The sequence below is a fragment of the Accipiter gentilis genome, chromosome 20, assembly GCF_929443795.1.
Source record: "Accipiter gentilis chromosome 20, bAccGen1.1, whole genome shotgun sequence".
NCBI classification, from domain to species: domain Eukaryota; kingdom Metazoa; phylum Chordata; class Aves; order Accipitriformes; family Accipitridae; genus Astur; species Astur gentilis.
The window spans coordinates 19,545,507-19,569,097 of NC_064899.1; the positions used below are offsets into that span (position 1 = coordinate 19,545,507).

At 46.0% G+C, this 23,591-nt stretch overlaps 2 protein-coding genes across 23 annotated transcripts in view; one reads left to right on the top strand and one right to left on the bottom strand.

Annotated features, from left to right (window-relative positions):
- The window catches only part of ATXN1 (ataxin 1), a 229,353-nt gene extending 216,527 nt beyond the window's left edge, over nt 1-12,826 (top strand). For all 21 annotated transcript variants that reach the window (XM_049824135.1, XM_049824145.1, XM_049824139.1 and 18 more), the window contains one exon: nt 4,387-12,826. In XM_049824135.1, coding sequence (XP_049680092.1) covers nt 4,387-4,917 — 531 coding nt within the window. In that variant the 3' untranslated portion in view covers nt 4,918-12,826. The remainder of the gene's footprint in view (nt 1-4,386) is intronic.
- An 88-nt stretch (nt 12,827-12,914) lies between these two features.
- Nucleotides 12,915-23,591, bottom strand: part of GMPR (guanosine monophosphate reductase) — a 44,526-nt gene continuing 33,849 nt past the window's right edge. The window contains exon 9 of one of the 2 annotated variants that reach the window (XM_049824158.1): nt 12,915-18,221. In XM_049824158.1, the coding sequence (XP_049680115.1) occupies nt 18,041-18,221 (181 nt within the window). In that variant the 3' untranslated portion in view covers nt 12,915-18,040. The other variant, XM_049824160.1, reaches the window with a different exon arrangement.

Here is a 23,591-nt window from a genome sequence, read left to right on the forward strand (position 1 = left end):
ATTCCTAAAGTATAGCTTAAAAAGAAAAGATGAACATACAGTTCTTAATTTTCCTTTTTTTAAAAAAAACAGAATCATAGACACTAGAGATGGAAAAGTCCCATTAGAGCATCTAGTTAGTAGCACTAACTAGTTTAGTTTAGTGCATATCTTTTTAGACCATAATCTAGTTTAGTTTTCCCCTTGTATCTCTGCATGCACACAAACCAATTACTTTTTCTTTACTCCGCACTCTCCTTTTCGTTATCTTTGGCACTGTAACAGGTACAGAAAGAGAGATGTTGACTCAGTTCGCTGCTGCAGATGGAGATCTCTCCCAGCCTTCCCTGCATGTGATCTCCATGTCCGTGTCCCCTGGTCACAGGGGCAGTAAGTCCTTGTTCCTTGGAGTGATGGGGTGGCTGTGGTCTGTCTTCAGATGCGTGTTACTGAATTCTGGGAGTGCAGCAGATAAGAGCTTCTGTGCTAAACTCAGCAGCCAGTGGTCTGGTGCACAGAGGTGGCTTCTCTTGAGAAATGGTGGGATCGCATGGCTGTGGAGAGCAGTAGCCCCTAACCTTCAAGCGCTGGGTCCATTTGTGATGGTGTACTGAAGCTGGGCTAGATGCAGCCCTGGGGGGATGACCACCCAGACCATGGGTCGTGACAGGTAGTCCCCATGGCACAAGGTGCTGCCTACAGCCCCATAAATTTCTCAGAGAAAATCCACTCTGCTGAAGGCAGTGTTGTTCGGGGTGGTGGGAACATTTAGGAGTCCCAAAGACTCTGAGTAGGCAAGGTCATATGGGAGCGCAGCACTGCAGAGACTTCTCTCTGTGAGAGGGAGAGCTTCTATTCCACAAATCCACCCAGCTGTTTTTTGGACCCGAGGAGTCTCTCAGCACCCACAACAAGGCGTTCAGCGGAGAGCTCCACCACTTAATTGCACATTGTTTCCAGAACCGCTTCCTTCTCTTTGTTTCCAGCCTGCCACTCCTAGTTTCATCACATTTTAATAAAGTTGGGAGAAAAACACTTAATTGGAAAATGCATGTTTATGTTTATTAAAATACAGTTCACACAAACCACTTTTACTAGGCACCTTTTGCTTTAGTGCTTGTTATGTTGGTTGCGGCAGTGAGCCCCAAGACTAAAGTTGCTGTGTTTCTGAATGATGGGAAGGGTATTTTCTGGGCATCAGATCTTGCAGCACCTATCATCCATGTTCCAGCTCCAGCCAGGGTTTCCTGAGCAGTCTGAATTGCCTGCCTTACCTACTGAGTTTGGCTGAGAAATAAAATTATAAAGAGTTATAGAAGATTGCAGATATTCAGCAGCTGCACTGAAGAGTTTTGGGTGTTTTTACTAGTCTGTCTTACAAAACAGAGATGTAAATGTTGCTTGCAGTAGAGCCTCGGTGTGCTTGAAGAGGGACCAAATTTCTTCTCTCCTACAATAATCATGGCAGGATATTGGGGGAGGGAGCTTTTAAAATTCATATTTTGTGTTTCAGTGTGGTGGTCAGAAAAAAATTATGCAGGGGTATTTTCCCTGAACTTTCACACTTAAAAGGTCTTTGAATACTGTTGCTTGTAGAGAATGGTTACCTTAAATCCCAAGTTAGCTGAATCCAGAAGCGGCCAGCTAAAACAGGGCTTGATAATCCATGAGGGAACCATTTCAAATCAATAGTGGTACATGCACACTGTGACCGAATTGTGGAAATTGTGGCATTTCACCATCTTTATTATTTGGTGTTATTCATGGTCACCAGCACCAGTTCTGGGATTTGTTTCAGTGATTGACAGTTCAGGCAAGTGTTTTGGATGCCACGTTAAAAAAAAAGTATAACGTGCGGTGGAAGCGTGTTCATATCAAGAGGAACTTGTGTGTCGGTGAGGATGATGCACACAAGCGTGTATGATTCCCACAGATACAAATAGCTTCTGACAAGGATGGGAAAGTAGAAGAAAGAGAAAAAAAATACAGCAGGCAGGCAGGAAGAAAAAAAGAGGAGAGACATAGCAATATAAAGGAGAAAGCTGTGTCAACCAGATGATCCATGCCTGGAGAGAAGCCCACAGCTCTGTGTAGACAGCAGTTTCCATTTAAGTCCATGAGAGATACTGGATATTCACCACTTCACCCGGTCAGACCTCTTATTGAAATGGATATGTGTGGAATAGGATCCCAAAATCTGGGCAAATATTTCTGCAAATCCTGGCTCTGGAGTGTTTCTGTCCAACGACATGGAGGGATGGGACTTTCATATTTACCTCGCCCCACTTTCTCCACAGTTCAAGGCATAAACCAGGCCTAAAGTCAGAACTCTTTTCCTCTATTGCCGTGTGTGTAGTTGATTGTTGGCAAGCAGTTCTGCTCAGAAAAGGTTTAATATAACAAAAATTGATGTAGTGGAGGGTATCTTTGTGCCTCTGAACTGCTGCTTTTGAAATTCCTTGTACAGTGGCTTACTGCATTGGGCAGGTGGAGTGGCAGGATAATACATGCAGCGTTATTCGTTGGCCTAGTTGCAGAAGTACGTAGCATGTATTTATAGACTTTGTGAGTTTTTTTCCAGCAGAATCAACTGTCTCATAAACTGCGGTTGATTGCTGACATGGGCTTAATCAGTCGGAGGCACAGTCAACATATGAGGGGAATCTTTGGTTTCCTGGTTCTGGAGCCTCTGTCTCTGAGCTGTGGGACATCCCTGATCAAGTCTTCCTGCCCAAAAGGGATGTGGAGCTGGTGGGGTGCCAGGGGAGCTACTTCGGGCCCTGCTTGAGGGAGGGCACCTCTGAGAGTAAGCAGCAGTAGCGGGGAAGTAGCAGGGCTGCTGGGTGCCATACCGTCAAGTCCAACTTCTTCTGTGAGACAGGCCATGCAACTTCATCCCAAGGTTCACAATATTAAGAGCAAAGATGTTTGAACACTAGAGTGCAATGTGCATTGTGGACTGCTGTGCTCGGTATGACAGCATTACTTGCTCCCAAGGGTGAGAGGTGGTTTCACAAGCCTGCTGTGATGTTCCTTTCAAGTGAGTCTGTGTTCCTGGAGAGGGAAGGCTCTCCAGGCAGCTGGTATGCTCCTTGCCTGCTGAGTGGCTCAGAAATGAGATGAGCACGTGTATTCAGGTGTTCTCCTGCCTTTTAGCCCCTACCAAATAGGGGTTACACCATCAGAGCAGGATCCTGCCCCCATGCCTGAGACGAGCGCTAGAGGACACGGGGACCTTGGGAGCAGAGCAGTGGATATCTGACTTCAGCATAAGCCACCCTCTTAGAGAGTTGCAGACCTCACTGGTGTTACACAGAGCAAGTTAAAAACACATGCCAAATTTTTAAAAAGGATTAGTCAAAATTTCCTGCCCTCATTGTTGTGTGCTGGGGGGTCTCAGCCCCGTGGGTAGTGAATTGCATGAGCCCACATCAAGTGTTTGAGCCTGCAGACGCAGCCCCATGTGGTGAGCACTGGACTGCTGACACGTGCAAAGATAACCGGGTATTTAAGTGCCTTATCATGTTGGGACTTCAAGGCCCAGCATTTGCAAGATCAAGGAGCAGTGGGCACCTGTTGCTGGTCTGTTCTCTCTGTGGCAGCTCCCTGTAAGACAGATAAGATGCATAAGCAGATACATTTTTAAACTGGGGGAAGTGGGGGGAAAAGGGGACACAGTGCAGAAAAGACCCAGTGCAGGAACTGGAGGAGGAGAGATGGTCCTCTCCCTGAGGGAGTGCAGGAGGTGAACTCAACTGCAGAGTGGGACAGCGGGTGTGAGAAGGGAAGGAACTGGACTTGGTAACAGGACTGCTGGGGGAAGGCAAGTTCATGCTCACTGCTCTTACGGCTACAACTCCGTACATACTCACGGCCTTCCCTGGAAATCAGCATGCCTTCAACCGTTTCATGCTGGTAAGTATATGCTTGTTTGGGTGGAGGCGAGGATGACATTCCCGTGGTCATTTAGGAAATTGTGTTTCAGAACTGAGCTTCCCTTGAGCCATCCTCTGTTTGGAATGTGTCTTTAGATGTGGGTGAGAGGCTCTAGATACCACAAGGGGATGGCAGGGACCTGAGTTTGCCAGATGGTGAAGCTGTTTTGCCTCTTAGGCCTCTCTGAGCGGCTGGATAAAGGTAAAGCTTGATTCCCGCTGAGGTCTTGTGCTAAGAAGTGCTGAGCTCAGAGAAACCATTAACACCCGTGTGACAAGGATAGGCGTGAAGTCTGGTGGTCAGCGTACTGATTTTGCGGAACCTGAACAGCGCTTTTGCAATTTGTTTTATCCCTCTCCCCTGTGGCAAGTGCCGCCTGCCGTGCATGTGCATGAGGGCACACGGGTGATCTCATGCTCTCCCCTCTCTCTCCCTCTGTCTCTCTCTCTGTTGCCCCCTCTCTTTCTGCAGGTCAGCGTGGAAGTCTTGGTAGAATACCCTTTTTTTGTATTTGGACAAGGCTGGTCATCCTGCTGCCCTGAGAGAACCAGCCAGCTCTTTGATTTGCCATGCTCCAAACTCTCGGTGGGGGACGTCTGCATATCGCTCACGCTCAAGAACCTGAAGAATGGCTCTATTAAAAAGGGCCAGCCCATGGACTCAGCTAGTATCTTGCTGAAGCATTCAAAGAATGACAGTCTAGCTGGAAGTAGACACAGGTATGCGGAGCAGGAAAACGGGATTAATCAGGGAAGCGCACAGATGTTAGCTGAGAACGGTGAACTGAAGTTTCCGGACAAAATAGGATTGCCTGCAGCACCTTTGCTCACCAAAACAGAACCCAGCAAGCCCCCGGCAACGAGGAAGAGGAGGTGGTCAGCTCCTGAAACACGGAAACTAGAGAAATCAGAAGAGGAGCCACCTTTGACTCTTCCCAAGCCTTCTTTTATTCCTCAGGAGGTTAAGATTTGCATTGAAGGTCGATCCAACGTAGGGAAGTAAAAGTTGTTTGGGGAAAGGAAATTAGGCTATCCCTTGTCATTTTTATCCAGATTACTGTACTGTAGACTAAATAACCCAGTATTTACATGTTATCATCTTATTTTAGGTTTATGTTATAACCTTGTTGTTATAGTTGCAGCTGGTATTATGCAGGAGACTGGTGCATATGTTTTTCCACAAGTGTTTGTCAGTGACTAGGTTTATCGAGAGCTACAGAAGGGGCAGTATCTGCTTCACACACCCTTAGTGGAAATGAATGTGTTGTCATGGCTCCTGTTTTCTAACACCTCGTGTAGGACAGGGTCCAGCTGTGATTTGGTTTTCTTTTCATTGTTGTTTTTCTTTTTTTTGTTTTCGTTTTGTTGTTTTGGTTCCTGTTCTAGTTTTTTGGGGGGAGGTGAGGAGAAGGGAACTGTAGCAGAGGTGTATGTCACGCGTGGGGTGCGTGTGTGTAGGGGTGCGTGTGTGTGTGTGCACGCCAGTCCCGAGGAGGGACTGCGGCTCTGTGGCGGGTTGGTGAAGAGGTTTCCTCACCCCAGGTGGATGCTGAGGACACAACCCATGGGTGTTACTGAAAAGGATCGGACAGTCTCTGACGTTCTCAACAACAAGCCAACTTTTACTCAAGGCTCTACAGTATATATATATATATATATATATATATATATATATTTGTGTGTGTGTATATGTATATATATATTTTTTCCCCCCATGGGGTCTGACTGCACTGATTTTTATTCCTAAAGCAACTGCCACACCAACATTTCCTTTCTGCTTGTTAGTGCAGTTCCATTGCCCGGAGTCAGCAGACGGGGAGGCTGTACAGACTCTTGCACCGGTCGCCCTGCAAGGTTTTCCTTCGTGGCGGTGGGGTGGGTGGGTGCGTGCATGCGTGTGTGTGTCCTGGGTGTGCGTGGGTATGCGTGAGGAGGGCTCTGGCTCTGTGGATGCACCTGGCTCAGGCTCACTCCTGTTTTTGTGCAGTGTTAGACAAATCGACCGGGTTACGCCATTGACATTTGCTTCCACAAGGTAGATGCATACTGCCCCTTTGAGATCACAGGCATCCATTGTTTGCAGTTAGGTTGCAAATCTTTGTCTTTAACTCTAGTACTGTTTTTAGTTCATTATTATGGACAACTGGTGCCACTGTTTTCAAATTTCGGTGTGACACAGGAATTCGCTGTTGAAGATGAACCTAGAATGTCTTTAAGCACTTAAAATGCTGTTCACACTTTATTGCTGAGCATCCTGGTCTAACACTCAGTACGTACTGTATCTCACTTTAATCTGCTCGGAAAGCAACAACAACAAACAAACAAAAAAACAAATCTCTTCAACACTGTAACTACATGCAACTATGTAAAGTTTTCTCACAGGCAAGATGCTGAAAGTTTTAATGTGGTTTCAAAGGGATGAATGTGAATTATTGAACTAGTATGTGACAGTCATTGTCCACAAAGGACTACTTAATAGGAGGCACTTTTTAAACTTTAATGCTTGAGAAAGAGATAAAGGCATATGCGAGCTGACAGATAATAAAAAAAAAAAATAAGAGAAAGGAAAAAGGAAAGAGGAAAAAAAAATCATTGTCCAGTGTTTTTGAAAAAGATGGACTTTAAAGAATCTTGCAATTTGCACATCTTGAGTTTATCATTTGTGTGGTATTCCTGCAGTTTTTACCTAATAATGTTGTGGGTTGGGGGGGTCTGAAAGAGCATAAACAAATGTAGCAATTACTCACTAACCTGCCTATGCTCTAGGCCATTTCATAGGGTTACGTTCCTTTCAAAGTTCATTTTTGGTCTTTCTACCATATCTGCCACACAGAACCAGGTCCTACTGGGACAGCTCTGAGAATTTTTCTTCAGACTTGCTGAGAGAGTTTTCCACAAGAAACATTTCTATACATAAGCAAGGTGTTTGTTTGTTTTGAAAACAAACCTATTGTTATTTTATTATTATTATTTGTTATTTTAATTGCATCGTTTTCCATTGGAAAGGCGAGATTTCAAGAGTTTGGTACAAACCAAGTAGGATGGGGGGGATTCATGCCGTTCAGTCTTTTCTTTCCCCAGGCAGGGCCGGATCCTTTGAGGTGCTGTGCACCCAGCCTCCTGCACAAGCCTTGGCGAGGTGCAAGTATGAAGTACTTCGGGGCTGAGCGCTAAAGCCCGTTGCTGCCACTAGAAAGATCCCGTTGATTTCAGTGGGATTGAGCTTGGGCCCTACGTGAGCAAGCGTTTGTGTCGGTTTTGGTTGGCGAGTTCACATCCTTCAGGTAGTTTTGAAGAAGCTGTACTGATAAAGAGAAACGGAAATAAAAGTCCGTCATTAGAAACGCAGTAACCTAAAGTGAACAAATTTATTTAAAATCTTGTTTTCCCTCTCCCCTAAAATACAGTGCTTTTATTTAAGAGAAGAAATGTTAACCCCAAACCCCAGCTTTGACTCTGTTATTTGTTACTTGAAATTTAGCTCACACCAGAACTAATTGTTTTTATACCATATTCTGGGGTGCACCAAAAAGTTGAAATACGTTTAAAATAGCTTGAAACTTTTCTTGAATTTCCTTGAATTTTATTAACCTCTCAGCAGGCTACCAAATAGCTGAGTGGGTTTCTTCTCACAGTCACACTGCTTAGTTAGTGCTTATTTGTTAATATTTCTGCTCAGAGAAGTTGCTTAATCTTCCATATACTCTGCTCAGGGCACTTGCAATTTATTGTTTTGTTTTGTTTCCTGTTTTGTTTTTAAACTTTGATGGTAAAGGAATAGAAAGAATTACAGATTTTAGTTCACAGTTGTACCACTATTTCCGTACTTCACATGTACTTGGAAAAAAAAAAATAATCTCAAGTAAAACCATATGCATACACATTTGTGGTTAATAAGGAAGCAGGGGCTATTAAACTGACTGGATCTATTCAACTAACACTAAAAAAAATAAAAAATAATAATAATAAAAAAATACATTTGGAGCAATAGGAATGTATTAGTTCTGTGCTTGTATTTCAGACTGAGGAATTCTGAAATAACTGGTTCTTTCCAAACAATTGTCCCTTTCCATGCTTTGGCTTTTGTAGGATGTGCAATACTTCACGTGCCAACTTAGACTCACCCGTGCGGTGTTAGCTAGATCTCATACCCACTTCTGATTTCCTCTTGTTTTGTTCTTTTTTTGAATAGTTTCTTTCTTTCTACCTTTTTTTTTTTTCCTATTAATACCTCCATCCCTATCGTCCCACCAACAACAAGAAAAAAAACAAAAAAACCCCAACATATTAAGGGTCAAGCATCCCTTATCCTGGGAAACACAATCCCTTTTTGTAGTCGATGTTAAAAAAGATCCAGGAAAAAAAAAAAAAAATATATGTATTAATGTCTGCATGCCTTCCAAGCGGAGGGCAGCACTCGGCCATACAGCTGAATGCCACCCTCCACCTGGACAGCACACGTGTGAGACCTGGCTCCTACCAGGGAGAGAAAAGTCCCCCTGGGCACCAAGTCCTTTGCAAGGTGGGGCTTTGCCTCTTCCCCTAGCTCCGAGCATCCCTTGCCGTGAGTCCCCACGTCTGGGAAGTGCCATCGATCCCTGGGCGTGTGCAAAAATGCCCCTCACAGGCATGGAGATGCTGAGGCGAAGCCAAAGGAGGAGGTTTAGCCGCTGCTTCTGTGCAGCGTCCGCTTTGCAATAGTAACTGACCGTAGTTTTCTTTTTCTTTTTTTTTATTTTTGTAGCAAGCCTGTTTAGTTTACAATGAAACGCATACAATCACCAAGAAATTAGTCAGGGCAAATAAAAATAAAACAAGAACCTCTTTATAGGGATTTCTAAAAAAATATCTATCTATCTATCTGTCTATCTATCTATCTATCTAATCTATCTATATATCTATATATATAAATGACTGTTCCTTATAGTGTTTAACTTAGGCATTGTTTCAGTTTGTCTGGGCCACATCATGGGGAATTTGAGTTTGATGTCACTTACCTCGAGTCCTCTGGTCGAGACCCAAATCGGAGTCGCTGTTGACCTATTTTACCATTTCATACGCTGCCCTTGGGCTTGCTTTCCCTCAAAGATGCAGACCTCGGGAGGAGGGGGACACACATGTTCCTTTTTTTATTCCTTTTAATTCCTTCATCCCGCTGTCGCTTCATTCGACTTGTTGTTCCCGTCATTTTCTCGGTGTGGGGAAGTGACATCACTACTCTTGTTTCCCTTAAATCAAGGAACATTTAGAAACCTTTCACACCTTCTACTCAGGGATGGGGCTGGCATATGTGTGGTACACTGATGTGACCAGAAGCAGCACTTTTACTGCTCTGGAGTAGGGATGTACAATGTTACAGACAAGTTTGGATTTCCTGCATCTCACGGTTTAAACTTTGTAGATCTCACTTAGATTGCAATACAAAAGCAGCAGGCTCAGCGCGAACTGTAGCTGTTGGTTATCATGAAAATTCACTCTCTGCAGCGATTTATTTTACTTTAAAGTGTGTTGCCAATAGTAAAAAAGGAAATGGTGAAATTCTGTTAATACCTGCAACTGCTAAAAAAAAAAAAAAAAAAAAAGCCTGTATCAAGGAGAGCGAATCCTCAATTTTTTTAAACACTAATAGTGTTATTTCAAAGAGGGGGGCTCTTGGCACAGTGCTCTGCACGTCCTGGGACCCAGTTCTGCAAACACTTATACACATGCTTATGGGAGGTCCGGGCTGGCTGCCGAAGGCTGCTCAGGAGCTTGCTGTGACGCACCTGTATAAATCTTTGTGAAATTGAAGCTTGGTTCAGTCAGGGCCAGATCCTGACCTTACTCAGGCAGCTGGAAAAATCTCGGGGTTCGTTCAGGCTTGCCAGGGCAGAAGCCCCAGGCAGGCAGGGGGGATTTGGCCTGCTGAAACACTTCTGCTGTCCCAGGAACTGGACAAATGGCAAAATGGGGCATGCACTCATACTAATAATTTCCATTTCTTCCCTCCCCATCATCACAGGTAACAGCAGAGTCCGTGCTGGGCTCTGGCCAGTGCTGATGTGAAAAGCAAGGGGAATGAACGCACCACCAGAGTGCAGGCAGTAATTTCCTTTCCTCTGCTTTATCCAACCCTCCCATCCCCCCCACATCCTGAAATACAAAGCAAAATGAGAATTTGTTGATGCAGATACGCATACGTGCGCACACGCACACACACACACACAGACAGAAGTGTCTGTTTGCACACGAATAAATATGTGTGAAATTTTTTTTTTTACTCGTATGCCTACATGTCCACTTGATTCCCTGTCCTGAGGACAGCCTTGCTTTGTGTCAATCGGGAAATTCCAAACGCGTTGCACACCTCTACTCCAGAGTTCAATTTCTTTTACATAGACGACCTCGCTTCAGATGTGTTACCTTTACTGATAGGATCTTTTCTTGTAGCACTATACCTTGTGGGAATATTTTTTGATGTAAACCTAATTTGAGAAGCTTATTAAAAATAGAAACATTTTTTGAAGCACTCACATTGAGGAGTACAGGTAATGTTTTAAAAAAATTGCACAAAAGAAAAATGAATGTTGGAATGATTCATTCAGTGTTTGAAAAAGAGATGGCTCTGTTTGAACAGTGAGTTTCATACCTTGTTTGTAAAAAAAAAGTTTTTAAATACAAAAGCAGAGAAAGGTTGAAAGTTACATGTTTTTTGTATATAGAAAATGTCATGTCTAGATGATCTGATTTGTATTGGCTTTGGCCAGGAAGAATTATTACTTAAAAGGCTCTTAAAGAACAACTGTGCTTAATTTTCTGTTCGTATTACATGGGTCCCATTTCTGGGGAATGGAGTCTTGCTTCATGCTGTTTATTCCTGTGCTGAAAATACACCTTGGAGCAGCAATTCTCGAGTGCAGCTACAGGGCACTTCAAAGGGTGGCTACTGTGCGAAAGTCCAGTCTCACTCCCCAGCTGTGTTTTGGCTTTAAGTCTCTCCCGCCTGCGCCAAGGGGAGCCCCTGGCAGCCGAGAGGGCAAGGCCGGTTCAGAGGGGGCCCTTGGCCGTGCCCTTCGCGGGCAGGGCCGGGCCGGCCCCGCTGCCGGGGATCGTCCGGGTCTGGGTCCGGCAACACCTCAGCAGCCCCTCGCCTCGGGTGGAGGGCCGCTGCCAGCTGAGCGCGACCTGCTTAGTTCCCGCCTGAAGCCTTTTGGGGCCCCTTTTTTCCCTTTCTCCGGGATGCTGTTCCATGTTTTTTTCAGCACTTCCAGACGAAACCCAAAGAGTAGAACCCTGAGCAAGAAGTGCTTACGACAAGGGATCCTAGCCCAGCGCTAGCAGCAGAGCGATGCCCGAGGGGACCCGGCCTTCCAGTCCCCGTCACTGCCCCCTCTCCCCCGCCTCTGCCGGGGAGCAGTCGCTCACACCGCGCACCTTCCCACTGACGGTCTTGGCCGATGGCGAGACCAGTGTTTTTCGGAGAGCCGAACGGAGAGGATCCCGAAGCAGTTTCTGAGGAGAGGGTCCTTTTCCTGTCCAAAGATCAAGCTGGGCAGCCGGGAGCTGGCGGCAGGGCAGAGCGGGTGAGGTTCCAGGCTGCTCCCGTTCCCTCTCCCCGGAGGTGACCCAAGCCTCGGCTCCCGCAGGCGCACGGGGCAGAAACGCTCGCCATGTCCAGGTGACCCCTGGGCGCTCCGAAAAACAGCCCCGGTTGTGTTCCAATGAAGTGCATTCAGCCAACAGGTAGTATTTATACAATAACAGTCTCTAAGGTTTCTGTAGTTTTTTTCTTGTCGTTAGCTGAAAGGACTCAAGTCTTCCACTGAGGATTTTATGGAGGCTTCATCCGAGGTTGTTTCTTTTTTGTTCGTTTCTATTTTGAGCGGTCAAAGCTCCTGTGCCCTTTCCCTCGACCACACAGTAGGTATATGCATTGGAAGTGTTGTTTGCAGTGAGCGTTAGTCACTCGTTGAAGCTGTCGTTGCTGTACTACGGGATTGCTGACGGGCAGAAACTTCAGGGCCCGGATCCTCGGCTGGTGCGGAGGATTCCCGGGCAGCGGCGCTCTGCCCCTTCCCACCCGCTGGCGAGGGGATCCCGCCCTGGTGTTTGCTTTAAAAATCGAGGACCCACGTACTCTCCCTCTGAACACGCTCTGCAGAACTCCTCTCCAAGTCAGTCGGGTTTGGCTCTGTGTAGCTGAGGGCAAAAACAAGCCAGGGTGGCTGCGGGTGGCTCAGTCTGTGTCTTCTGCCTGGCCGTCGGGCTGGCCTCTTAGCGAAGTGACTAATCTGTTAAGGCATAGATACGACTCTTCACGACAGTCAGCTAATGTTGAAACTCACTAATGTATGTATTTGCTCTTTTTTTTTTTTTGTCGGAATAATATATTAACTTGTTGAACACTGTTCTTTTCACAGTGTTACAAAACGGGGCGGGGGGCGGGGGGGATTTCCCAACCTTTTTCAGTTCGGGTGAGCTACTGAAAACCATTTTGTACTAGCTATGTCACCACTCCCGGCAGCCAGCAGCAGCGCTTGGCCATGCCGGGGTAAGGGTTAGCCATTCTATAGCAGTAGGTCTTTTTTTTTTTTTTTTTTTTTAATGTTCTGGTATTACTAATGAGGGCTGTTGCAAATCACACTTCCAGTGTAGTTCCTGGTGTAGGCCCAGTAAAAGGGATATCACAGCTTTGTGTTGGGGAGAAATTGAGCTGACATGGCCAGTACAAAGGAGAAATAGGGAGGGAATAACGTTTTGCACCTTATTGAAAAGAGGAGAAGATTTTAAGTGCATACAGACATAGTTAAGAGCTTTTATTGTGACAGGAGAACTTTTTTCCATATGCGTGCATACTCTCTGTAATTCCAGTGTAAAATATTGTACTTGCACTAGCTTTTTTAAAACAAATATTAAAAAAATGGAAGAATTCATATTCTATTTTCTAATGGTGGTGTGTCTATTTGTAGGATACACTCGCGTCTGTTTATTGAATTTTATGGTCCCTTTCTTTGATGGTGCTTGCAGGTTTTCTAGGTAGAAATTATTTCATTATTATAATAAAACAATGTTTGATTCAAAATTTGAACAAAATTGTTTTAAAGAAATTGTCTGTATACCAGTACAAGTTTATTGTTTCAGTATACTCGTACTAATAAAATAACAGTGCCAATTGCAAATGCATGTTTTGTCTTTATGCGTTATGACTGAAGATGAGAGAGCTTTCCTAGGGAAGTAATTTGCCCAATTTAATTCCTCTCCCGGCCAAGAGCGTTTGCTTTTATTCATGATGACACAGAAACACACACATTCCCATCCGTGGCCATAAAACCCTCTCCAGACCATCAGAGTGAAGCTCTTTATTTCATGACAAAAACTTTCCATTTACAACTTTCGAACATGTCAAACGATGGTGCCATGTGCGCCGGAGGTATTGCACACGCGCAGCTGCTACCGGTGAGGGGAGGCAGCGCTCGTCATCACCATCTCAGCAGGGCCGAGAGGGGCAGGAAAACATCAAATGCTCGTCATCGGCTCTTTTTGGCCGATTGCGCAGAAGCGCTTCACAGTTATCGCAGGCAACACCAAGGAGTTTTGGACTCTGAAGTACTTAGTTATGTATGAAAACTAACCAGTAAACATTGCATCAAGTAAATGCTGGGGAGGGCTCGCTTAAACATCTGAATGACCTCAAAGCGAAGCAAAGGCTGCACGGGGGGCGATCCATGCTGTGTTCAGGGCTGCAGAGCTGTGCCAGCATCTAACCGAGATCTGCTTCAGCCCATCTGCCCCCAGGCAGCTGCCAGCCCGCAGGGAAGGGCCTGGCCCTATCCTGCGTGCAAGCTCTGGCTGCTGCGGAAGGCAAACTGCTGTTCTTAGGCCTTGGTGGCTATTTTTTTTTCTCTCTTCTACACAAGCAAGGCCAAACCTGGCTCCAGTTGCAAAAGCTCTCCTGGCTCCAACAAAGTTTTGGTATAAAACTGATACTAGCATCTAGAAAGCAATATCCCCCAGGTGGAGGGATACGAGGCAGTGATGGACACTGACAGAAAGCTGTAGCAGCAAGTCTGTTCAAGACAGTGGAGCTCAATACACCAGGGAGTGCTTGGTTCAGAAAAGGCTTCAAAGTCAACATGCCCGTGACTGAAAACACCAGCCCTTGTCCCAACATGGTGGGGCTTGGCTAATTGCTGCTATGTTTCTTGCTCACCCCCATCTTATCTCCCCCTGCTACTGACTAGCTGAAAGGAAGATACAGGCACCCTTTGTATGGGAAAAGCTCCTCCAAACATAAGCAGAGGCTCCTCCTGCCCCTGCTTACAACTCTTCGTATTTACAGTGTGGCCCCATCCTACATTCACCCACCACCACCACCCCCCATGCCCTAAGGTGAGAGGCAAGCTGCACAGAAGAGCATGGCCAAAGCCCCTGCCCCATGGCTGATGGGGGTGAGCTGGCTGTGTCAATGAGCTCGGGGGTGGGCAGCTGTGCACCCCCGGGTGCGTACACTTGTTTCTTTCCGAGAAAGCAGACCTGCGCGGCTTGTTCTGCATCTGGCAGGATGCTGGCTCAAGGCCCACTCCTCTAACAGGCTGGCCTCATGCCTCCAAAGAGGTCTACAGGTGTGCTCCCCACAGCCACCACGCAGTCACTCGGGTGCGAGCAAGGCTGCTGCTTTGCCAAAACCTTCCTCCCCAGAGAGAGTTCAGGTAAGCCAGGCTGTGTGGGCAGGAGGGCCAGCCAGCCCACCCTGCGAAACAGTACTGCAGCAAGGTGACTCCAGAATATGATTGGGAGCAGCACGGCGTGTTTTAGCTGTCCTTACACTTCAAGAAGGCAGAGATGGACACACTCAGCAGGGATTGCTAAAGTAATGTTGCCCTTTTCAGCATCCCTGCTTGTAGGTCTTTGGTATGTTAAACTAAATCCCTGTGGAGCCAGTGGGCCAAACCTCAACATTGCTCTTGGGTGCTCAACAGTTGCCTGGCTGGGGGAAGCAGGCATGAACTTGGCCTACAGTGCAGCTTATCACACTCACAGCGTTCCTCTAGACAGGCTGGGACTAAGTTCTTATGAATGACACTTCCCACAGAAGGACAAGTAACAAAAAAAACCCAGCTAAATGTGCAGGTGAGGTAGATCCGCAAATAGCACATGGCGTTTGTCAGTGGTTGAGGTCTCTGCTCAGACCCCTCAGCTCCCTCTCTGCCCCAGCTCCTTTGTGACAGTGGCAGCGGGCTTGAGCAGGGCACAGGACCTGAGGCTAAGTGCAGATGAGGGCAACTAACCCAGCAGACGACTGGGTGTTAAAGGAGGGCTCAAGTTTGTCTTTTTTCTATTTTGCAGCCAGTCTGAGAGATGGACATGTACAGTGTGAATGGTGAGCCCTGACATGGTTGAGGGTTATCTGTGAATGAAACTCACATACAACTTTGGGTGAGATGCAGTCATGCCACCAGTTCAGCCTTTCTGCAGCCGGTTTCTCTCTCCTGCTCACTTTGGAGAGAAGGAGAAAATGAAATAGAAAGAAAACATGCTGCTTATCAAAATGATGGTAAAAGCTGCTACTTAGAAAACTAAATGCCCTAAGTCAAAGCTTTATCAGTAACTATTCTTAGTCTCAATGTCATTCACAGCCTGGAGAATCCAGGGGACAACTTAAGATTAGCTTATCCCCATCCTTTCCCTGTTAGTCACTGGTCAGTCAGAGGTGTGGGCGAAAGGGGAAGGAAAGCGGGTGTGAGAGTGGCCCCAGGCCAGGCTGGCTGTGGAAGCGTGCAGCCTGCCTGGGGACGAGGCTCCATGCTTGCCGCACCTGTGGAGAGGCAGCCCCCCCTCCTTGCCCCCAGCCTCTGCCCTTTGGAAAAGAAACTGTTCTGAAGACATGTCACGAAGCTGCTCTGTTCAGTGTGCATATGATCTTTTCTAAACATGTTTACAAATATATAATTTTTTATATGTATATGTATTTCTTAAATCCCATTTAGAAATGTAGCTAAAAAAAGTAGAAAAGCGCTAACGAGAGTAGGTGTGAGACCAGCAGACTGCTGTGCTGCCCACGTATGAAGGCACGAGTGTGGAGACACCCCTGCGGTCAGGCCTGTGCTGTGACAGTCTAACCCACTCCTGATGGCGGTGTTCACTTGCCTTTGTACCCCTAACCCTCACATTACCTAACTAAAGGAACGGTGACCTCCTACAGCCGTACTGATGTCGAGTAGTAATACTGCCTGTACTCTGGGCTTAGTGCAGGTAAGAGCAGTATGTGGCCCACGGTAGGGTTTGTGGTAAGGAAGCCTGGCATCCTCTTAACGTGATGCTTTCCGGCTGGAGGGAATAGAGATCAGGTCCTTTATTTGGAGGGCCTGCTCCTCTTCTGTGTTCAGGTTCCTTTATGATATGTGGGCAGGACAAATGGTCCTTAAAGCCAGCACGAGCATAACCTGTGCTCACATGAAGGCCCTAATTCACCTCCAAAGCAGAGGAAGGGGTCATACCACAATTAAGAATTATATCCTACATGTTAAATGGAAGGCATTTAAAATACCAGGCTATTCAGAAGATATTCTGTGCTTTTTCTAACATGCACAACACACTTCAAAATCACCAGGGATCAGCTTGTCACCTAGATTTGCTCCTCAGCATGGTCAACTGTATCAATCTTTGTGCATGGCTTTTTGAGCAGTCCAGCATGAGAGTTTAATTCTAGAGTTTCTCTTTGCTATTCCTTTTCCTATGGATGACTCTTTTGCTTTTCAAAGGAACCCTGCCCCTTTCCACAGATATCTACAGGAGGGGAAAGTAAGACTCTGAAGTACTTAAGTAACATCAGCTATATTACCATCTCAGCAGCACTTTAAAGTAAGTGGCAAAGCATTATTAATTCATTGCTGCTCACTTCTACATCATTTATCATAACAAGCTACTGTAGTATTCATGTGGATGCAATGTGTATTTCCAAAGAAATTTCATTGTGATTTATCAATTAATTAGTGGGCCATTACACTTTACTGAAGTGTTACCCAGAGTCTTAAACATTCATTACTACCCTAAGAGCAAATGCTTTTAACTCCATCTTAGCCCACCAGTGGCTTGCAATCAGGCTATTCTGCTGAAAGCTCTCTTTTGCTTTTCATGGTGTCAAGGACCGCTGAGGAGTGGTACCAAATAACCAAAAGTGAATTTGATCCCTCCGGCCTCATTCACCTGGCCACAGACAATGCAGAGCATAGCATTTTTACATCTTTGCTACATGGATATGAACAGGCAAGGGAACAGGGAGGGCTGCAGAGAAACCCCTCCTTGGTGGGGTTACTGTTGCTGAGTTTCAATGTCTTAAAAATCTGTCCACAGAGAGTAGGTAAAAGCAGGAACCCAGGTAATTCAATAACTGCATGCATGAAAAAGCAGGCAAGCTCTGAGACATTTTCTCCTGAATGATTTCCACAGATAGGGACAAGGGGGGCAGCATCAGTTTGCTACATTCAATGCCAGCTTTTCTGAAGTGGTAAGTCCATTGACTAGGGAGATTTAAGTAAGAACGGCAGTACCAGCCCTGTGAACTGAAAGAGACCCGGCAATGTTATCATCACAGTAAGAAGTCACCCATAGCCAGGCCTCATCCACCTTCCACCTCTGATACTCTGCAGGTTGGCAGCTGTGCCACAAACATCCATTCTTTTGCCAGAAGAAAGATTAAGAGAATTTGATTTTTTCTATTTCTCCACACAATTCCTTGCATCTTTTTCTCTACCAGCCTGCAATTTCTGGAGGGTGCACTGCCAGAAGCTGACAGGTCAGTCTTAAAAAAGGAATGTGTGTATCTGTGCAGGCATAACAGCCATGTCTGTACAAGCCAATTCCTTGTTAACTGAGGTTTCAACAGCTATTTATCAGAGGGGGAAAAAAACAGGTGAAGAAATTATGATTAAAAAATAAAATAGGCACAACATTAAAAGATTAAGCTATTGCATTTTGAACCAATGGCACTGTGTTAATAGCACGCCTTTTGCCTTCCCAATCCCAGTCATAGCCCCTCCAATGGCTATGACGCTGCCATTCTGAGAGAAAGAGGAGAGAGCAAAACAAAACCGCAGCCCTTCCTGCTCCTCTCTCCCACCCCTCTCTCTCCAGATCCCAGTCCCGGGCTAAGAGAAGACCTGACTGTGCTGCTGGGTGACCCGGATAAATGTTGTTCTCCTGCTCAGTTCCTTGAGTTTGGCAGCTCCCACGTAGGTGCAAGTGGAGCGCAGCCCCCCAAGGATGTCCAGGATGGTGAGTTCCACGTCCCCTCTGTACGGTACCTCCACAGTTCTGCCCTCCGAAGCCCTGGAGAAAAGATCGGTTACTGCATTTATGTCTAAATGCAAAATGTAACTGTGTGTTTAATGGAGCAATGTAAAGCGTAATACTCTGCATGCTGCAGTTTACAAACATCTCCCGCAACTTTATTGCTTGCTTGCCCGTTCGTGCTCTCAAGCACTGAAATGCCTCAACTCCAGTCACCACCAATACTAGGAACTACAAGCAGACAAATCTTGTAGAAGCCCCAATATCCCATGCGTGTATTTACACATCTGCCCCTTCCTCCCCTCTACCATCTGCCTACAAGCAAGTGAAGCTTCCAGGTTTATTGAAAAGTAAATTTGACCTTGAGAGCTGCAAGCTTTAATGTATAAGGAACAGCCCCTGGGCTCTGTCCCATGTTACTGACCAGAAGATGCAGATGGAAATGCTCCAGCTGTCTCCTACCAGCCTGATTCTCCAGAGCCCACAGATATGATGGAGTGAAAAACCTGTTACAGAAACCCACTGCAGAGCTGTCCCCTGAAGATAAAAGGTAAGCTAGCACAGTTCAGAGCCAGGCAAAAAGGCCAGAAAAAATACCAGTGCTGTGAATACTGTCAAGTACGAGCGCATGCCAGCATAGACTGCACTGGTCCCAAAAGCACATCTTAGAGTTACATGACAGAAGAATCCAGGCAAGTAGCTTTCACTCCTTCTCCAGCCTCATGCTCAGCAATTCCTCCTGCAGCAGAGCACCCCGATCACCGGCTGATCTCACTAGGCTTTAGAGCAAGCTTGTTCTGCATGGCACACTAGCTCCTTTGGAGACATAGGCTTTAGGAAGGGGGGTCTAAGAGAAATGCGGAGGGGAAAGGAAATTATTCTCCTTCTCCCCTGCAAAATGGAGGCAGAAATTGTGGCAAGATCTGTCACTGTTGTAAATGTGGCTTTATTTACTTCTCCCTTAAACGCATTGTCTAGGGGATAGTGCAAGAAAGAAAGGGCATGCCTGTTTGGAGGCTCCATTTGCAAATCATTAACAACAGCAACAGCGGCTATGTGGAGGTACTTCAGCGTGAGTCTGGCTATATTTCATTCTGTTACTTTAAATGCGAGGTCAAAGCCCTAGGGAGACAATAAAGGAGAAGTGTTAATATTCCATGTGAATAAGGAACCATGATTAATCTCCCTACATCTGATGAGTAATTGACTCTTTCTTGAAACTCCTTAATAAACACCTTAATAAGCAGCCAATGGAAAAACGTATGTACCACTGCCATCTAGCAGACTGTACGGGGCTCAGTGGTGTGTTGTAGGACCTGCAGTTGGGCTTTCACAGGTTTTTATTTTCAGCTCAAGTGCCAACAAGAAGAGAAGGCCTGGCCCACAAAACAACACAAAAGTAGTCATGCTACCATTCTGCAGCTTGGTTTTTGGCCATGCCCACCTCCTTCCAGTCAAAGTCAGGAGGTTCACCTCAGCCTCTGGGGAGCTTCCCATGAGATTTTGAGAAACAGTGCGTGTCTGGGATTTGGGGAAACCAGTGCCAATTTTACCTACTAGATCCTGCCTTCTGAAGAGCTCTGCATGCTGTATTGGTCAAGAAATGCAGGGTTTACTGCATTCATGTATGACTGCCTTTTCAGTTCACACATGAGAGTCCAATTAATTTATGCATGAATGCCCCATCAGTTCAAACGTGAGTGCCCTGTTAATTCATGCTTGAGCATCATGTGGGGCATAAGGTGCAGGGTTTTGATAGTAGACAGCTGACTGCAAACAAAGGCAGTCCCAATTACAGTGGTTCAACAGACCTGCAGAGATGGAAATGTTGCTCCCAAGAGCGTGAACACTTGGCGGTCCTTTTTTCTGAGCAAAATTACAGAAACCTGGGACACGCACAGCCACTGCCCCTGAGAGATGCCCCTGCAGTGGCTATGGTGGTGTTAGGAAGCTGGAGCTTGTGGGATGCCACTTTTGGCTTTGGAGACCAAAACCTACAGAAGTGGTGAACACCTAACTTCACAGCCCCAAAGCTCTGACAGCTACAGTTGCTACTGCTCCTGTAGTATCAGCTGATAAGATGGTGCAATGTCCTGTTGATCGAGGAGTAACCTATAGATACCATACTGGGGGAAGCATGCTGGAAAAGAGGTGCGAAATTAGCTCCACGGAAAATGCTGAGAGTCCAGTTTTATGTTCACCTTTGGAAAAAAGTGTCAAAAAGGGCTGAAAATTCTCCATGCTCCTGCCATACATGGTGGGAGTAATGGATGTTCCAGAATGAAAAGGAGGAGTATAGGACGGAAGTGGGACATCGATCTAGAGCTGTGAGTTAAGCAATTGCAAGTGCAGAAAAAAAGTCATAGCTCAGTTCTTATTGTTATAGCTGTGGAGCAAATCCCAAGACAGTGAAGCAGTTTGAGCAGTTTGTTTGTGTCATCTTCTTCCCCAAATGGCAAAATGCCCACACTGCTGCATGTGAGCACTGTTCACCTCCCCCCCCCCCCCCCCCACCACCAATTTTGGATGTCAGTGAAGCCCTACAGCTACTGAACTCATGACCCTATTGGTACCTTTAACAGTGGTGTTAATTTTTGCTTGTACAATCTTAATCATATGCTTTTATGCTAAAGCACAGTGAATAACTTGACCTGCCATTATGTTCCTGGTTGGTTGTTTTGAAAGGACAAGTCCTAAAACTTGTAGCAAGTATTCAGACTATGATGATGTTAACACTGACAGGGGTCCATAGGAGTGAGGAGTGGAGTTTGTAATGGGTATGTATTCAAACTGTTGGGGCTTTCTCGGTTATGTATTTTGCAGAAATAAAGTGTTAAGTTTGTAATAAGCATGTGCTCAGACTGCTGTAATATTAACCTCCATAGTCTTGTCCACAAGGATGGGAGGGTGAAGTTTGTGGTGAGTATATATTCAGGCTGTGTTAATGTTAACCCCAATACTCTAGTCCCCAGGGTAAAGGGGTAGTTTGTAACAGGTAACAAGTTGCCCAGACCATGCTGATAAGTCCTGTCATCTGGTTCCCAGGGGAGAGTGGGCAGAATTTTAGTAAGCACATGTATGCATTGTTGCACTATTAGCCACTGTAGTCTGGTCCAGCGGTAGGGTCTGTGATGGGTATATAACCAAACTGGGATGCTAACCCCTTTAATGCGGTGCTCAGGATGGAGGAGTGGCATTTTAGTAAGTGTACTGTTACAGTTTTAATCCCTACTGCCTGGTCCAAAGGGAGGAAGAGTGGAGTTTATAACTGATGTACATTAAGATTGTGATGTTGTTGAAAGAGTTCATAATGGATTAACATTCAAATAGTTCTTCAGTATGTGCCTTGTGGAGGTGAGGAGTGCCATATAGGCCATAAATTGCAGGGCTTGCTGCGTTCTTGTGTGAGTGCCAAATTAGTTCATGCATGAGTACTGAATAAATTTATGCATGAATGCCCAATTAATTTATGCATAAGCATCCAATTAGTTCATGCATGCATGACCAAATAATTTATGCCCAAGCACCCTGTTAGTACATACACAAGCGCCCAATTTGTTAATGTGTGAGCACCCAGTTAGTTTACATGAGCACCCAATTATTACACACATGGGTGCTGTGTTGGGCATATACAGTAGCATTAGGGTAGCAAGGGCTGCCAGTGTGACCTGTGTGGGAGAAGGCCATGATCTGCTTCATGCCAGTCACAGAGATGGTTCCACCTCGCTCTGAAAATGGTGCGAGCCACCAAAACTTTAGCCAGTCAGGGTTGCACAGGACACCTCTGCTCAAGTGTATTTAAGAAACAGCAGAAGCCACGGGGAGAGGAGACACAGGTGGACACACCTGAGGAGCCATGCAGCTGGAGATGCACTCTCTAAAGGAGGTGCTCCATGCTGAAGGTGTGCACTCCCAAAGGGACAGTAGTCCCTAGGTGACCCATGGCAGAGCAGGGACAGCCGCAAAGGGATTGTGGCCTGTGGACAACCCACAATGGAGCAGGCACAGTAAGGAGGAGGAGTGGCAGACAGAAACCATTACACACATGCCCACAACGTCCTGTGGCACCCCTTCCTCACTGAAGGAGTCGGGACAGACTTGAGTGTGACCTGTGGTGAAAGTAAGGGGAGTTGAGACATGGCAGGGGCAAAGAGAGGTGTCTGGCTTAAGTGGAGTCTGAAAAAGGGGGAGGAAAGGTGCTTACTTAGGTGTTTGTTGAATTTCCCAACAGTGGTAAGTTTGTGTTAGCTGGCAATAAATGAAACTAAGTAAAAACTCCCCAAGTTGAGACTGTTCTGCCAGCAACAAATGCTGCGCACAGGCCATGCATGGATTACAGGGGTGTCACAAAAGCTGGCACATTGCGCAGAGAGCTGCATAAGCAAGTCAGCAGGAACTGCTGTGGGATTTGCAGCTCTGACATCTCTTCCACAGTTATGACCTGAAACTAACCCTTTCTCAGAAAAGAAAGGCGAGGACGGAGCGCTTGGGACTCCCAACAGCTGGGAAAGGTGTGCTCAGATGCTCTCAGCAGAGACTCTGTGTCTCTCGCTAGCCACTGAATGGTGAAGAGAAGGGGAGAACTATTTGCTTTAGACTTTTTGCCCAGGGTCCAATCTGCAGTGCGCCCTGTAACTCCCAGTCAGCTCAAGCCTGCTGCTGGCATGGAGGGATGCACACGGTGGGTGGGAGTCCTGGCAGGGTGGATGGGGTGAAGCACATGTGATGGTGCTCTGTCAGCCCAGCAAAACATGGATGAGGATAAAAGGGTCAGGCTGCCCTGGCATGACACAACCTTATGAGTGGAGCATTTAAGAAATGGCAGGAATTGGGGGCAGGTCTTCCAGGCTATCATTTGGGATACAGAAGAAGACAGTAAGTAGCAGCCAGCTGCTGGTGCTATTCTGTCTCTGTGGCCCAAACTGCACCCTACAGTTAGTATAAAGTGCCAAAACCCTGCTTAGTAGCAGCTGTGAATTGCTGAGCGACCACAGTAGAACTGCAGCGTTCACACAAAACCTGTGAAATCTGAAAAGGGTTAACAAAAGCAGCTTGGCTCTAACTGAGCAATACTGCATGCGGTAATTGCCTTTCAGAAATTCCCAGCTCTTATCCATGTTCCTCGTGGAAGGAGGTAAAAATGTAAAAACAAAGCAATATATAAATGACATAGAAGTAATGAAACCAGGTACACAGATTTCATACAAAATTAAGTGGGATCAACTTGACATATTCATTACAAAAACAATTACTCTCACAACTTCATACCCTGCTACAGCCATCTCACCTTACCTGTCAATTTTAATTTAAGTGTTTGCTGGAGGCTCAGGTTCTCCAGCCAAAATGTGTAATTTTGAGAAGATGAAGTTAAGCGACAAGTAGTTTGATTCTGCAGGTGGTGAGCACACT